General features: G+C 32.1%; 1 protein-coding gene across 14 annotated transcripts; it reads left to right on the top strand.

The window, feature by feature from the left end:
• Window positions 1-809: 809 nt before the first annotated feature.
• On the top strand, window positions 810-12,079 carry LOC137806388 (uncharacterized). 14 transcript variants are annotated; one of them, XR_016519201.1, is made up of 17 exons: window positions 831-1,286; window positions 1,644-2,842; window positions 2,951-3,126; window positions 5,054-5,211; window positions 5,311-5,379; window positions 6,007-6,079; window positions 6,633-6,789; window positions 6,890-7,181; window positions 7,315-7,429; window positions 7,531-7,694; window positions 7,869-7,943; window positions 8,052-8,461; window positions 8,763-9,326; window positions 9,435-9,457; window positions 10,924-11,034; window positions 11,243-11,319; window positions 11,536-12,079. XR_016519201.1 is itself a non-coding variant. In XM_068606497.2 (12 exons), the coding sequence occupies exons 1-12, from the start codon at window positions 930-932 to the stop codon at window positions 8,238-8,240; spliced, it is 3,024 nt and encodes a 1,007-aa protein (XP_068462598.2). In that variant the 5' UTR covers window positions 810-929; the 3' UTR covers window positions 8,241-8,614. The 14 variants fall into 14 exon arrangements, 1 of the variants encoding a protein (XP_068462598.2); XR_016519206.1 differs by lacking the exon at window positions 10,924-11,034 and having other exon boundaries at window positions 8,763-8,823; window positions 9,276-9,326; window positions 11,536-11,969; XR_016519207.1 differs by lacking the exon at window positions 11,243-11,319 and having other exon boundaries at window positions 8,763-8,823; window positions 9,276-9,326; window positions 11,536-11,671.
• The last annotated feature ends 5,527 nt before the right edge of the window (window positions 12,080-17,606 follow it).

The following is a 17,606-nucleotide window of genomic DNA, read 5'->3' as shown; positions in this document are numbered from 1 at the left end:
ATTTAGTGTATATAATTTTTTATTAGTTTTATTTTCATTAATATATTTAATTTTTTAATTTTAAATTAGTTAATTTTAGTATAATAAAAATATTCTATAACTTCAATAACTAGAATTTTTCCTTATAACTATTTTTGTAACAGTTATTTAGTGTATATAATTTTTTATTAGTTTTATTTTCATTAATATATTTAATTTTTTAATTTTAAATTAGTTAACTAATTAAAATAAAATTATTTATTACAAAATTATAAAAATATTTAATTATTTATAATTATATTTTATAAATAAGAGTATATAAAAAGATACATTTATACACAATATTTTACAATTTTATTCTTTAAATAATTACTTTAAATTTAAATAACTAATCATGATAAAACAACCACTGGCACAAAAAAAATTATTACACTAAAATAAAAAAAAATATGTTCTTACTTTTTAATTAATTATTTATAAAAATTATAAAATTATATACATTTTAATACAATAAAAATAATCTATAACTTTTATAACTAGAATTTTTCTTATAATCAGTTTTGTGTTATTTAGTGTATATAATTTATTATTATTATTTTTTTATTTTATTTTTTAAAATTAATTTACTACTTAAAATAAAAATTATTTATTATAAACTTATTTATTTTATATTATTATTTACATAATTTTAAAAATATTTTTTCTAAGAATTAATTATTTATATATATATATATATTTTATTATTATAAGAAAAATGTGGAAACCTGTATTTCCAATAATATTTCTCCTAATAAAAATAATGATAAATAATAATAATATTTTGAATATTTGAAATTATTTTTCAAAGTTGATTTACCTGTTTTTGAGGGAGACGAATTTGGTTTATCTGCTAACAGAGAATAAAGCACAGGCCTCCGGCGACGAACTTTACTTAACAACCGTATCCGATCATGGCCTCCGGCGACGGCCATGATTCACTGCGCAAGAACCGCCGCTGCTCTCTTTCGAAAGATGCCGACCGATCGTCGAAGCGCCACCGCCACCGCCGTCGCCATGGAAGCAGAAAACATGGGGAAGAAAGTGAAAGCTATTGTGAAACCGCCGACTGTGAAACTGCTCCGGTGGCTCCTTCTCCGATTCCGCCCCGTAGTTCTGGCACGAATCGTGGCGTTCCCGATGATGACGATGTCGAGGAGGGAGAAATTCTCGAAGAAGACGAAGCGAAATTAGACGCGCAATTTGATGCTAACCCTGCCGGAACTGGCGTGACCGGAGATCGAAATGTTCGATCCAATAACACAAATCTGGTATATCCGATTCAAGTTTTGTGGAATTTATTTATTTTAAGGTCATTGGATTCGCCATCGTGTTGTTCTGTTAAAAAAAATCCTTATATATTAGGTATTTCAATTTATCTATCTTTTCTCGTTTACTGTATAAAAGGAGAATAGGGCTTTACTTCTCATCATTTATGTCTCCTTCACCTCTATATTTTCTCTTTCCTTCTCATCATTTAGTGAAGAATGGTGGCTTTACGGTTAATTTGTTAGAGACGTTCCGTGTCTTCTGTATTTAGTTTTACTGATGTACTGATGTGATCTTGCTATTTGTTTTTTGTCGATCAATTGTCATTTCATTATTAGTTAGTTATTTGCATTGTGCAGGGACATTTGGTCAGGGAGACTTTGTTGCATGCTGAAGATTTAAAAACTAGAACACAGTGCACTGTTGATGATAAATCTATTGGTCCTGATGGCGAAGAAGAGGCATGCCGAAGGAGTCACTTTGGCAGTGGAATACATGAAGATGATATGAACAATGAGCTTTTGGATGGGAAGGATGATAGAACTAGTATAGATTATATGGGCAATGGGCTTTTGGATCATAAATCTTCAGGTGGGGAATATAAATGTTTTAAGGGAAATGAGAAACATAAAGGTTACTGTGAGGATGAGGACTTAGAGCTTGACAGGAGGAAAGTTGGTTACTATAGAATCTCTTCCTCAGAAAGTGGAGAGAAATATCGAAGATCAAGACGGCGTTCTCGTGATAGATATAGAAGTCAATCAAGATCAAATGGATGTGCTAGGGACAGGTCTCGTTCTGGTAGTATAGCAGAAAAACATGCTCATTCAAAGAAAAGGCACTCTGATGAAAAGGGGGAGCTGTCGTATGCTGGTAGACTGAAGACTGACTACGACCTTGATGATGAAAGAATGATGGCAAGCAGATGGGAGAATAGAGATTTGGTGGAAGAAAGAAGGGAACACAGAGCAAGTTATCATGTTCGAGAGGCACGGGATAGGGATAGGGATAGGAGTAGAGACAAAGATGTTAAGAGAGACTTAAAGATGGAAAAAGAACAAGAGAGGAGTAGGAATATGGAGGTTGATTGGGTACTTAGAAGGGAAAAAGGACTTGAAAGGAGCCATGAGAGACACAGAATGAATGGGGAAGAAGATAGGAGGCAAAGAGAGGATGATCGGGATAGGAGAAGAGAAAAAGTTATAGATAGGAGCTGTGAGACAGTGTTTGATAGGGATAGGAGAAGGGAAAAGGAAAGATATCGAAGTAGAGAGAGAACAAGGGGTGGTGAGAGAGACAGGGACCGGGAGACTGCTGATCATGATGATAGGAGTTGGGAAAGAGATAAAGTTAAGGAGAGGGAGAAGCGAGATGATAGAAGGAGGCACACGGGTAGAGACACTTTGAATGGCATGGGTAAGTATCTGCCTCGTGAGGATGATTATGATAGTTGTGATAGGCATAGAATGCGTTCAAAACAAGAGGAAACCGAACACCACCAACAAAGAAAAAAGAATTCCTTGCCTGTAAAGGTTTATGATGAAAACAAATTACAGAGGTATTTAAACATCTTTAAACAGAATACTGTAAGCACTTTTTTTTTCTTTATTGGTATGCTTTAATTTGTATTATTTTTTTATATCTGAATTGAATCAATTGTTTTCAGAGGGGAGGATGAACAAGATGAGTTAGATGAGAAGATTACATTGCAATCACCTGATCAAGAAGAGGAAGATTTCAATAGGGTTAAAGAAGAGAGTAGAAGGAGAAGGGAGGCAATCTTAGAGAAATACAAGAAGCAGCTGCAACAAGTAGAACAAAATACAGAAAACAAAGTAATAGGTATTTTTTTTCTTTTCTTTTCGCCATAGTTTGATTTTATTAACTAGCCTTAGTTATTGTGAACTTTGAAAAAGTTGAAAACGTCTTTCTGTATTGTGGATTGCAGCTTAGTATTTAGTAGTTGCCTGTCCATGATGTACTTGCCAAGATATTGATTTTCAAATCATTGCTCCACCTGTGAATATGTTGCATCATATTGTTAGGATTCACAGAGAAGAGAAATTAGTTAGAATAGTCATGAGTTAGTTACTTGTGGTGTCAGTTAGATATAAATAGGAAAGAAGGAGAGAGGGTAGGGAAACAATGTGATTTTTGTAGATTGAGCATTAGCTCTTTGTGAAGGGGAAGCCCTTGAAGGAGAGAGTGCTCTCCTATTTCTTGCACTTTTCATTCTATTCAATAAAAACCTTTACTTTCTTCTCTTTATAATTCTTGGTTCCGAACAAAATTGGTCCGACCTTCCAGATCTACTGCAAAGGGCCATTACAGAAAGTTGTCGGGTGTGTTGGAGAGGTGGGTCAGTGAACAGGGGAAGGTTCTTGCAGAGCTGAAAGCTGATATGGCCATTATGAAAGAAAGTTTGTTGGACATGAAAGAAATCAACGAGAAATCAAGAAAAGTGAGAAATTGTCTAAAGTAGGAGAGAACTCTATTAATGATGAGAGAGAAGAAGGCTCGAGATGTAGAAGAAGGTTCAGCAATGAAGAATCACACCCTCTGCGGTGTAGAAAAAACCAAAAATGAAGTGAGATTTGGAAGAGGAACAAAATTGATGATGGTAGAAGAAGGGGATGAATCAATAGAGAGTGAAGACTATGGGCTGTGAAGATCTTTTTCTTGATAACCCAATTATAGAGTTAACCAATACGAAAGTTGAAGGTGGAGATGCAACTAACTAAGCATCATTTTTTCCCAAATTCAGATTTACATAATATGCATAAGAAATCATTGCTGGATCTAGATTTGATAATGAAGGTGGTTGGAACATCAATGACATTAGAATCTTGGAATTTCATCTTACTGGGTTCAGAGACTTTTATACAAAAACCTCTCTCATCCCCTCCACCACCTAAGCCTCCAGACCTGAATTTGCATCAGTAGCCAATGGGTTCTCTCCCAAAGATCATGGTGATTAAGATGGGCCATGGGATCGAGATTTCACTGTCCCAACCTTGAGGACAAGGTGATTTTTGGAGGAGTGTCTTGTTAGGATACACAGAGAAGAGAAATTAGTTAGAATAGTCATGAGTTAGTTACTTGAGGTGTTAGTTAGATATAAACAGGAAAGAAAGAGGAGAGGGTAGGGAAAAGGTGTGATTTTTGTAGATTGAGCATTAACTCTTTGTTCTTTTCATTCTATTCAATAAGAACCTTTCTTTTTCTTCTCTTTATAATTCTTGGTTCCTAACACATATTTATCAAGAATGCCATTATTTTTAAATCAAAATTGTAAAGGATGTTTCCTACAACGAATTCTCCTTTTAGAGGCGCATGTAACATAAAATGGAAGAGTCTGGTAGAACAGTTCTCAAGTGGCTAACGTTCCTACCTCCCAAATCACTCATATCATGCTTACATGCTCATTTAGCTGTTCCTACTACATTTGTCCATGTCAACCATACAACAGTCCCTTATCCTTGGTTTAAACAATGGTTTCTCTAGTAACAGATATGAATAATGGGTATGCAAGTGATGGAAATGAGTGATGTTAGTGTCAGACCTGTTGTTTAAAAGACTATTTAGGGTGTACCAATCGATTTTTTATTTAATAGACACGAACATAATTATAATGACCTTGATTGACTGAATATAGACAGATATGTAAGAACTGGTATATTGTGTTTATTTATTGTTATTCTCTACACCCCACTGTTCCACTTTTATTTTATTAGCTTTCTAATGCATACTTTTTTTTATCTATTGTTAGACAAACAAGCTGTAGAGATTCCTCCTACCATTCCTAACATTCTCGAGGATGTGGAAGTGGAAACATTATTCTTTGTCAGGATATCTCCTCTGGAAAATGGAGATGTTGCTTCTGATATGATCTCCAGTGCTGGGGGCCTTGGAGAGGGTACACCTAAGGTTTGTATTGAAATTATCTTTTGTTTTAAAGAAATGTCAGGTATCTATTTATATCCTTTGTATCTATTTGGATTTGACATTCATTTATAATATTGACAGAGTGAAGGAGCTGATGACAAATTTTGTGATGATATATTTGGTGAGACACCAACTGGAGTTCAGAAATCAGTAAGTGTTCTGTTAAAAATATTTTCTAATTACTCAATTCAATAAGTTGCTGAGCCTGCTGTAAGTTGATTTTGTTTCTGATTAAGGACGTCTTATACACTTTGAGAAGTTGCTTAACTAACTCCTGTTTCATGTGTCCTGTATCCTTTTTAACTATTCTTTCTGTTAATTTCCCCCCACTCTATGTATATTTACTTGTTTTGGAACTAGACTATATCTCTATCTCCAAATTCAACCTAAGGCAGTAATAATTGTCATACCATTAGGTGGCATTTCGTATAGTGGATCTTTCATTTCCAATTAAACTTTTCTGAGGATGATATTATCAGGAGTAATATTCCTGATGTTTTTAAAAAAAAGTTTGGTTCTTATTTAATTTTTGTAGGAATAAGGTTTTTATGGTTACTGGAAAGGTTAATAACATTATATTTAATAGTTATGTGAAGTTGTATTCTCCTCAACAAAGGTGGGGAAATTTATTCAAAACTGGACATTCCTCAGAATTTTTATGTCCTGGAAATCAGTTATATTAAGCCTTACAGTTATTGATCTACTGTTTATTTTGTTTGTTTTTTTATTATGGATTTGTTTTATATGTATATTACGATTTCCTTCCTTTCTTTGAAGGGTAAAGGAGAAGGTTTAAGAATTGAGAGGGGTGGCATACATGACAATTGGGATGATGCAGAGGGTTATTACAGTAAGTTACTTATTTGATTGTATCCTGCTGTTCTGATCGTTCATTTTTTATTGTTTCCTTTAGACCTAATTAGTTATTTTGTGCACCCGTTCACTGTGTTCATTATTAATTGATGTTCACTACTTCGCTTATTTTCTATCTTCTGTATTTCTGCAAATTCTTGAAATATGTCCTGTTTGGCTTAAGATTTTTATTTTTTTTTAATTTTCATTTGTGATTACAAAACTCTGTTTTCAATTCGCCTGAAAAAGCAATTTTAGTTGTTCGTCGTGGAGTGAAATGTGATTCAAAACTCAGCCTTATGTTTGATATTGGCTCGACTGTTTTCTATGGATCTTTAAATCACTTCTTTATCAAGTATGTTATATATGGAATGATTCATATGCTCCATACCCAATAATTTATGCTTTTGGGATAGTTAGATCATGTCAATGTATTTACCTTTTTACCTTCATCTGTTGCGGTGTATCCTGTCAATGTGACTGAAAAATCTCTTTGGAGCACAATGTATCTGTTTCCCTGTTCAATGTTACATTGCCATGTAATTGTGCAGGTTATCGTTTTGGTGAAGTACTTGATGGCAGGTATGAAGTCATTGCTGCTCATGGGAGAGGTGTCTTTTCAACAGTGGTCCGGGCAAAGAATCTTGAAAGTAGTAATGGTGAACCTGGAGAAGTCGCCATAAAAATAATTCGTAGTAATGACACAATGTGAGTGGCCTAGGTTTGTGTGTATTCCCATTAAAATTTGTGCTTGGTGTAGCATGTGTACCTTATACATACATTAAAATTTGTGTTTTGTGTATCAAAGGTACAAGGCTGGTATGGATGAATCGGTGATATTAAAGAAATTAGTAGGTGCTGATCCAGATGATAAGCGTCATTGTGTTCGATTCCTTTCTAGTTTCAAGTACAGGAATCACCTTTGTTTAGTTTTTGAATCTCTCCATATGAATCTGCGTGAGGTTTTAAAGAAGTTTGGTCGCAATATTGGCCTCAGGCTAACTGCAGTTAGAGCGTATGCTAAACAACTTTTTATTGCACTTAAGCATCTCCGGAACTGCGGTGTTCTCCATTGTGATATAAAACCAGATAATATGTTGGTATGGCAACAGATAATATTGTTTAGATTAATTATTTTCAAAGTAATATTAAATTTTTAAGTTGTTCTGCTTCTTCTCAAGAAGAAATATGCACCTTTCCTTACTTTATTTCTTCAACCTCCTATTGGACCAGGTGAATGAAGCTAAAAATGTTTTGAAGCTTTGTGACTTTGGTAATGCCATGTTTGCTGGTAAAAATGAAGTTACTCCGTATCTAGTGAGTCGCTTTTATCGTGCCCCTGAAATCAGTAAGTTTCTTTGCTGTACAGAAATTAATATTCCCAAGTTGTAACCATTTTTGAATATTTTTTATGGGTTTTAACTATTGGTTCAAACATTTTCTATGCAGTACTTGGCTTAACCTATGATCATCCATTGGATATGTGGTCTGTAGGCTGTTGTTTGTATGAGCTCTATACAGGGAAGGTTCTTTTTCCAGGTTCTACTAACAATGACATGCTACGGCTTCATATGGAATTGAAGGGCCTTTTTCCTAAAAAGATGCTTCGGAAGGTAAACATTTTTATTTTATTGTCTTTGTATCTCATGTTTTTTCACTGAGTTTGGGAATTAATTAATTTAATGTTTGTATACATCAGGTTGCCTTTTCTCCACCTTTTTCCTCCGCCGCTGCATCGATTGCTAAATTTATCCTCTAATATGTAGTTGTTATAATCATGTTTGCAGGGAGCATTTATTGAACAGCATTTTGATCAGGACCTGAATTTTCTTGCTACAGAGGAGGACCCTGTGACGAAAAAGGTGAGCTTCATTCTGGTAGTGAAGTTTTAATTTGATTTTTTGGTCCTTGTTTGAATGAATGAACAGAAATTAAGAGTGTTATTTATGGATGTTTTTTTTATTGCTTAGGCAATAAAGCGGATGATTCTCAACATAAAACCAAAAGATATTGGAACAATTATCACTGGCTCTCTAGGGGAGGATGCAAAGATGTTAGCCAATTTTAAGGATCTTCTTGAAAAGATTTTTGTATTGGATCCAGACAAGAGATTGACAGTCTCACAGGCATTGAATCACCCATTCATCACTGGCAAGTGAACAATGTGCTGATTTTGACTCCCAAAATGATGTTCACTGATATCTGTAGATAGTGTTTCAATTTATATTTAGATTCTAATTATTTGGCATTATTTATGTTCTCTGTACGGCCCAAGAGGTATCCAGCACAGTTGTTGGTCTGTTGAAGTGAAAAAGGGTGATGTCTGGTCAGAGTGAACACTTCACTGGCAGTTCTTTCAGTGGAAAGTACTCTTTCTATTGTAAGATAACACGCCAAAGGCGGTTTCTTCCTTCTTGTGTGGCCATTGTGAAATCTTTAATAGTTTTACTAGTATAGATGTTTGTACTTTGAACATTGCTTTTGCAATTAAGTCCATTGAAAGTTTATTATGAGAAATTCAATTTCACATTAATTGTAACTTTGTGGTTTTATGATGATCCTTTGCAGATGATAGACTGGTTTTTTTTTCCTCCCTTTCTTCTTTTAGATCTGGTTCCAACATATTTTTGGTTTCCAAATCTGTTTGAATTTAAGAGATTCTAATTTAGTTTTTCATTCAGGAGACCTGCCAATGGTTTGGGCACCCTCCCGTGGTTAGATGCTTAAAAGGCTCAGTAGAAGGTACCTTGGCTTGTTTATTGGGAGATTAATTTGAAGCAATAGTAATTTATGGTATCCAATTCATTTTCTTTCTTTCATTTCAAATAGGATAGTTGCCGTGTATTATTTAGGGGAATAATTTGAGTTTAAATGATCTTTTTCTGAGTCCCGATGAAATTCAATGGTCTTGTGAGAGTACTATTTTCTATTTAAATCTAGGTAGCTTAGTTAGGGGAATGGATTGGGGTGATATTTGGACCTTTTCCATGTTTACTTTTTTCTGCTTTTTGAGTGTTGCTGTCGTGGCTTGAATCAGGCTGTATGTCGACATTTTGTGTTAAAATTATAGTTTATCTTTTGTTTCCATCATAAAGTTTGATATTTGGTTTTTTACATTTGTGTTCTTAAATTTTCCTTTATTGCTTGTGCTAATGAACTATCATTGCATCTTATTCATGGCTGTCATTCGGGAGGCATTCCATTGGAGGTGTTTGGCTGTATTCTTGAAGCAAGTTCTAATCTCAGTGAGTAATTCAATTCAGAAACTTTTTGGGTTAAGCTTGTGGAATAGGATAAAGTTGACTGACGCTACTATTTAACTAAAGCATCAAGATTGGTTTTTACTTTTTTAGGTACCATTGGTCCTGCAATTTTTGTAAGTATGTTTATAAGTTTGATTCCTTTCTCATCTTTCCCTGTAATGATGGTCTCTTTATCCAGATATACCTTCATACACACAACATACCAAATTTCACTTATTGCTAGATTATAATTATTTCATTGAAGTTTCCAGCAGTGTTTCTGATTGAGTGTTGGTGTAAACAGCAGTTTGAGTATAGTTTCTATGGCTATTTTGATGCTTCTGACTTCTAATCGTGTTGTTTTCAGCTTTGTGTTGCCATGAACCCCTAATGGTATTAACTTGCTGTCTACTTTTGTCTTGACACACGGGGAGGAGCATGTGAATTTGTTAAGTTTACCTACGATGGATTAGTTTTAGAAGCTACTCTTTAATTATATTTCCCATAATTTACAATAATTTTGTTAAAGAAAAATTACGCTCATACAGAGACACATTCCATTAATTTTCCCTGAATGCACATACCGCATTGTCTTATTTTTTTATATTTGGAGAATACAGAGGGAAATTTGCATTAATACTTAAATAAATACCTGTTAGCTTATATTTTAGGACTTTTAAAATTGCAAACTACTACATACTACAATCATAACATTCTATTTTATTTCGTTAAAATAGGTACTCACTAATAATCATCAATATACAAAAATCAGTATCTAAGCATCTGTTCTCTTCCCCCTTTTCTTTTATGTCAAAATTCAACAAGTAGTAGAAAAACAGGGTCCTTGTAGCAGGTTATAATTAAAGAATTATAACGGCCTAATTCAGAGCTTGGCCTATCGTGTTGTATTTGATTCTGTTCAATACTGCATATAATTGTGATACGAATATATGACAGTTATTTCTCTCGAATAATTTCTTTCTCTTTCCCATGATGAACAACTTGAGTTGCTGAAGACTTTAGTTTTGATTGACATCCTCGGAAAAGCCTGTCAGGTCGAAGTTTGCTCCTTAGTGGAACTGTCTAAAAGTTGGTGTGATATTATTTCTTAGCACTAGCTACACCCAAATACAGGAATGGGTTTCTGTATCTAATTATCATAATAGCAAAGGTACTGAGTTGAATTATAGAATATATATAAATACAATGAAGGGTTTGGCATTAAAGCGAAACCACCAATCAGTTATTAAAGTAGAGGAGAATAGGGGAACAAGATCAGTGAAAGTAAGTAAGGGAGACAAGACAACCAGCACAGCATGTAAAGCAGTGATTACAGTCTGTTAAACTATTAATTAAATGTAGGTGGTATTGTGTCGAATGGGTGCAGAGAGGAAAGTTTTGATATGCTCTTACGATGTTTTTCATGCTATGCAGTTCTGGTTATAGAAGGTTTTCACGTTCCTTTTGTGTATCCTGTTTACTGAGTTCAGTACTTCGTGATAACCACTATCTAAGTGGTTAACAACTTACTAATGCCTGCAGTACTAGTGAAAATAAATTCAGTTTTCTAAAATACTATTTTTTTTTGGTATTGATAAAGTGTAAATGCAAGGAATAGAATATGAAGGCAACCTCTTTTCATATGCAAAGTTAAGGCTGTGTCAATGACATTCCTCCATACATTCACATAACAGAAACTTCTATTACCGTGGTAGGTTAGGTTTTTTTCCTTCTTCCTGATAATGTGTAAATGATGCAGAAAATTCATGTATATTGTGATTCTAAACAGATAATGTAAATTTGTTTTTGTTATCTTTAAACAAACTTGTATTTGGCTAGCATGAATATTTCCTTAGTTACAACTTACATCTCACATTTTCTGATGTTCCATTTCTGCCATTCCCTCTCTTGTCCATTAGCTTCTGGGGCTTATGGCTTCCAAAAATGTGGTGATGACCAGAGCACATGAACTTGTGCCTTGTTGTTCCTGTTTTGGGTACCATTTATATATGCTTTACTTTTGGGTTTTATTTTTGTGTAAGGATGAGAAAGATGTTTATTAGTAAATAAAATATTTGTTTAAATTTCTTTAATAAAATTTACTTTGAATCTTTTTTTTTTGGATTAGAATTTACTTTGTATTTTCTTTTATTTGTAATTTGTCTTGTAATTTTTTTTTAAAATTGTAGGATTTATTTTGTTGTAATTTTAGGTGTCGATAGTAATTGGAAGTAGGTTGTAATTGGGGCTTTTTTAAGCCGCCGAAGAGTGGAGAAGAAGCTAGAAGGCCTGAGGTGAGCTATTAAGAAGACATAAAGCTATAATTGGGACTCATTCAAGCCTAATTATTATGGTTTTCAGCCAAGTGATGCAAAGGAAAGGAAGGAAGCATGACCAATGTGATGCAAACATGAAAGATGCGATACAAAACATGGAAAGCATGGGTTAAATCTTGATTATTGATCTAGGTCTAGGAATTTTAAATTTGATTTCCTTCCTTTTCTTTTCATCGTCATAACTTCCATAGGAGACTTATAAATAGTGAGCACATCTCTTGTACAAACATGGTTTGACATATATGAAAACTTGAGAGATGGAGCACTTGTGAGAATGATTATTTTCTGAGTCTTATTTTGACTTTTAGAAGTTAAGTGGTGATTCTTCCTTGATGTTTATCTTGAAGATGAAGATGGAACTTCAACCTCAAGTGGCATGTCTTACTTCTTCATCCATTCAAGTGTCTTCCACCTTTTCTCTGTCTTGTTTCTTCATCCATCTAAGTCTACTCCTTTTTTACTTTTTGATTTTGTTCTTAATTTCATTTTATGTTCTTGTTAACTTCTTTTATAGTCATCCCTATGTTCTTAATTTCGGTTATGTTCTTATAGTTTATGCTTTTGAGTTCTTACTTTAGTTGTTCTTAATCCATATATATGTTATTTCCCTGTGATTGGAATCATTGACTTAAAGCTTATCATAAAATTCCCTTTATAAAAGCGTAGAGGAGATTCAACTCTTGATCTAATTGTTTAATTCTGTATGCTTTCTTTCTTTTTTTAAGTTATGCTGGTGCTGTGGTTTTGCTCTTGATAAGTAATATGTAATACTCAATTACTATTACTATTTGTCATCTTCTCTTTAAAGTGATTTGTCGGAGCTGAATGGGATGATTGCTTAGTCTCCATTACGAACTTCAGGGCATTCTGGCCTTTAAGGTAACCCATATATTGCTATTGATTTCGATCATTTAGATTCTCAAGGAAGGACCTATAGTGACGAGTTGTGTGCTTATCAATATAACTATGGGTCTCCTAAAATTGTTAGTTTTTTTTTCTTCTTGTATTGAAATGCTAGAATTCTTGAAATAACCGTGTTTCTACATGTGCTCTGTATAACGGGTTAGGTAATTGAATGTCGTAATATTTTGATGCTGAAATTCGTAATTTGATGGAGGACTATTTCTTTGAAATTGCAGCCAGGTCTGTTTTCAGTTTATTTGGTGTTCGCATGTTTTCAATAAAATTATTTTTGGTAAAGTAAATTCATAAAAAAAGTGTATGGTTTGCTCAGATGTGAATGCTTAAAAGTGGAATTGAAGGTATGATCATCACTGTAAAACTTTCATTCTTAGGCTTGTCCCTAACTTGTTTAGATTTATTAGGACAAAAGATGGGTGCAGTGCCCTATATCCTGAAGACTATGATCGAATTACTATTACTAAACTCAAAATGTAAGTCGAAAACACCTTTTAACTATGATCGAATTGCTGCATCATAAACTTTGATGGTGGATGAATATAGATATGTTCTAGAAGATCAATCTGCATCTAAAATCATATTTGTTTTACTAAAAGTTGTACATATTTGGCTGGATATCTGCTAGAAACGGTAACATTTCTTACCCTTTATCCCTTATATTTAATAACCAAGTTCCATTAGAATTGGGTTTGGGAATTGGATTTCCATAACTCAGTTATACAAGAACAACTAATATTGTAAATAAAGTTCTACTAATCTTTATGCTTTTTACTAGTAATGCTTTTTTTTATCCGTGTAATGTTTCTAATTTCCTTTTACTTGCCATCACTAAATTACTTGAACTTATATATTTTTTTTATTTTTGTGTACACATTTATATCTCTACTGTACTGAAAACATTTTTAATATATTTTATTCAGTTTTTAAATTATTTTCTTTTAGTCTAAATAAATTGAGTTCAATGTATATCTTTTTTTAATTCTACATTTTTAGTTAATTTGATATTTGATATACTATTTTGGCTATAACTTTTTCTATAAATATTATCATTGGTTGATTCCAATTAAATTGATTCTATATTTTTAAGGTTTTAAATGGATATATGGTTTGCAAGATTTGAAGTTTTATTCTTCTTTTTATGATTTTTGGAAATTGAGATAAATTTATTGTTTTTTTGTATAGAAATTCACATGGATTTGATTTTTCTTGTTTTATCTTCAATTTTTGTAATTAGATTTATATAACTTAATTGTTCACTAATCACGCATAGGAATCACTTGTTTAGTTTTTCAATTTTAGAAATTTTCTTATTTTCCTTTTCCTTCAATTTTTAAATTGTTTCTGCATTCTTATTTCTTCATTTCATCTATGGAGATTTGAGATTCAATTAACGAAATCAAGATTAAAGAATTTTAATTAAATTTTATATCGACGATTTAACACTTTGAGTTTATTTTTTTTTCTATAATTTTGGATTTGCATTTTATGATATCAATTTGTGTTTTTTATTTTAGAAATTAAATTATTAATTAATTGATTCTTGATAATTATATATGAATTAGATTGAATAATATTTTAATTCGATTCATAATTTTGCAGTTCAACCATGTTTGTGCAACTGAGGATATTGAATATGGGAATTGACCTTTTGATTTTTCTAGTATTTTGTTTTTCCATCTTGCATTTTCAATTCTATTTTACTCTAAAAATATCTAAATCATACCTTCGACGTCTTGAACATTGTTACTTGTGGTCTTCATTATTTAGAAAAGCCTCTTAAATCTTAACCATAATTATCATAAGTTTACCTTGAGAAAACAATTCATTTGATATAGTTCAAAACTTAATAAACATAGTTTGTATGTTCTCATTCATGTTGTGTAGTAAACAAGATGAGTTTATTTCCTTTTGTCTTGGTTTAATCCTCATACTTTATTATGATATCCCCAATTTTCTATATTCCCTTCAAACATCAATTTTGAATATTTTTCTTTTGAGAGAATGAATATAAGAACTTTCAACTTATAAGACTTAAGAGAATAATAATCTAAATATCACAATTTAATTGTAATTTGGTCCACCTATGTCATAAGATAATTATGCACCACATAACAAGCTTATGATGAAAATACCTAATATTTATTTTTCGGAAGTGATCAAATCTTGGAATTATGTTGATTTATTTATTGGTATCTTAGGAAAGAAATGAATTGTGGCCTTTGATGAGAAAATTGGTATTGACTGTGTGTGTTGTTATAATTTTAATACAGTGAATTTAAATCTATTAGCTTAACTTGTATGTTGTGTTTTATTTCATAACTACAATATTTATATGTTCATACATAAGTGACCCTATAGATGCGGAACGTGCTTCTTTTAGACTACCATAAGAGATTGTATTCATACTTCGTCTTTGTAGATATTTATATTTCCATCTTTTAGCATATATGTATATATATTTTAGACCATTTTCAAACTTTTTAATAATGATTTCAACTATTATAATTTAAACAATACTGTATATTTATAAATAATTATTTTATTTTATTTTATTTTAAGTAACAATAATATCTTTCTTAGGACGGTTCATAATCAATAACTGAAGAACTAAAAACTTTTAGGTGTTTTGGATTTTTTTTTAGAAATTGAGAGATTCAGTTCAGTAATGCAATACGAATTTGTTGGAAATCTTTCTTAATTTAATGGAGATTTGATAATTGATCCATTGATTATATTCAATGAATACCATCCCAAAGTCTTGGAATTATATCTCTCTTGAATACTATGAAATCCAACCTTGAAAGTTAAAAGTTTATCTATAAAGTGTGTGCATAATTAAATAGAGTATATTATAATTGTATATATGAAAAAAGAGAGTCATGAAATTGATGTTCCACACTGTCAACTCTAACATGAACTTTGTTGAAACTTGTGTTGATGTTGAGATTTATAATCTTGATCCTTTCTATAACTTTTGAATTCTACTCCAAATTTGTGGTATCAATAGAAATAGTAAAAACAATTAAATGTCATTGAAATGAAACTAGTTGTTTCTATTAAAATTGACAATTAAAGTAAATTGACACACTTCTAGACTTCTACACTAAATAAAAATATTAAGCAATTGTTCATGGATATTGTCTAAAACATTTTAACAACACTTAGCGAGATAGAAGATTAAATGTTCAAGAATATACTAAATGTTCAGTGGTATAGCTAACTCAAAACCTTCACTTTTTTAGATCCTTTTGTGCAATCTGTGGTGTGTTTTGAATCCCAACCGTTCTAGCTCTCTTTGAGTCTCTTCTTCTCCTTTGATGGCACTCTAAAAAGTCACAAGAAACCCTAGAAAATGCAGTTGAAAAGTTGCTTCAACTTCCTTCCAAGAATGTTCACACCCTTCTTCAATATTTCAAGAAATAAAATCAAGAAAAGAAAATTTGAATGGCATCAAGGCTTCCCAAATTTATGTAAAATATTATGGATGAAATTTGGTTTTGGAATTTTAACCAGTTATAGATAACATCTCAAGAATCATTCTCTCAAAATTTCAAGTCAAACATATCATTGGATTATTTTAAGAAAATCGTTCAAACCTAATTTTCAACACTAAACGTCCTGACTTTTCAGATTTATCACGAATTTTCTATTTGGAATTAGGATGAGCCCTTTTTACCCAACACCAATGACATATTTAAGAGTCTAGATATACAATTTCGATTGATTTGGAAAATTATTTTTATCACGATAAATTTTCCAATCCAGAGAAATTTTACATGATTTTAGCAGCAAGACATAAACCTACTGAATTAAAGAAATAGAACAAAACTACTAGACACAATGAAAATAGTAAGTTTAGAATACAAAACTAAAACAAAAAATGCACCAAAAGCTTATACAATCAATTTTTCATGAGACATTTTCACAAACACTTTGTGTGCAACTCATAGAAACATTTGAACAAACACCTTGGATACACTACTAATCATAAAATTTTGAGACAATTGAAACAAAAATTAAACAAGAGTAGAAACATAAACCATAACCTAGTTGCACACAAAACTTAATCAAAACATTAAGAACACTCAAGCAAAAATACCCAAATTTAAACCAAAATGAAAATCAACATAAAACTTGATGGGTTATGTTGTGTACTCAACAAGGAGTACAATGAAACATCAAAAATTGAACTCTGATAACTCAACAACAATTAAAATGAGTATAATCATACCAAACAAAAGAAGAACATGAAGAATAAACACAATATGGTTTGGCTACAAGAACAAAACAAGAACAACCAAAGAACTCATCTCTTTTTTATTTTGTTGAAGAAAATCGAAGCTCTAATTACTAACTGATGATGTTCTCCTTGCTCCTTTCATAAGTTCTTTGATTTGGAATGCTTTGAAAGATTGGAGAAGACATGACAACAAAAGAATTGATTAACAATGGATAAAAATGAATGAGTTTTAAAGTGTTGGAGGAGAAAGGTTCCAAGAATTAAGTTAGGCCAACCTTCTAGTATTTTTTAAGGCTTCTACACTAGAGAGTGAGAGCCAAAGAAAATTGAGACTTGAGAGAACACAAGAAAGATGTAAGTGTGGTTGTTAAGTGGTCTTTACACGTGTAAAACAACATCAAAGCTCAATGTCTTTTTGACCAAACCTATTGTGTTGTGTTATGTTATATTATTGTAGTTGCACCAAGCATCAATTGCTCTTCAGAGTAGTTGATGCATCATTGCAAACAACATATAACTTCACATAGGTTCAACAATGCAAGAGACAAATATGACATTTTCCAAAACAAGTTTGTCTTTCTAGACCTTTTACGTTACTTAATAAGCTAAAAAAGACTTGACATCTTTCTCTTCACTTATTTCTAAATCAATTTATCCTAAAGCATATGCAACACCTTGATGTATCCCTAGTTACATCAGATTTTCAAATAAAATTAAGTTTCCCCTAATGTAATATAGGATCAACCTAGGTCAGTCCAAGGAAAACATGTTATATGGGAATCATTT

Source organism: Phaseolus vulgaris, chromosome 3, assembly GCF_051622355.1.
Source record: "Phaseolus vulgaris cultivar YP4 chromosome 3, ASM5162235v1, whole genome shotgun sequence".
Taxonomy (NCBI): Eukaryota; Viridiplantae; Streptophyta; class Magnoliopsida; order Fabales; family Fabaceae; genus Phaseolus; species Phaseolus vulgaris.
Note: the sequence above shows the minus strand (reverse complement) of the source record. Positions and strands in the feature narration are given on the sequence as shown.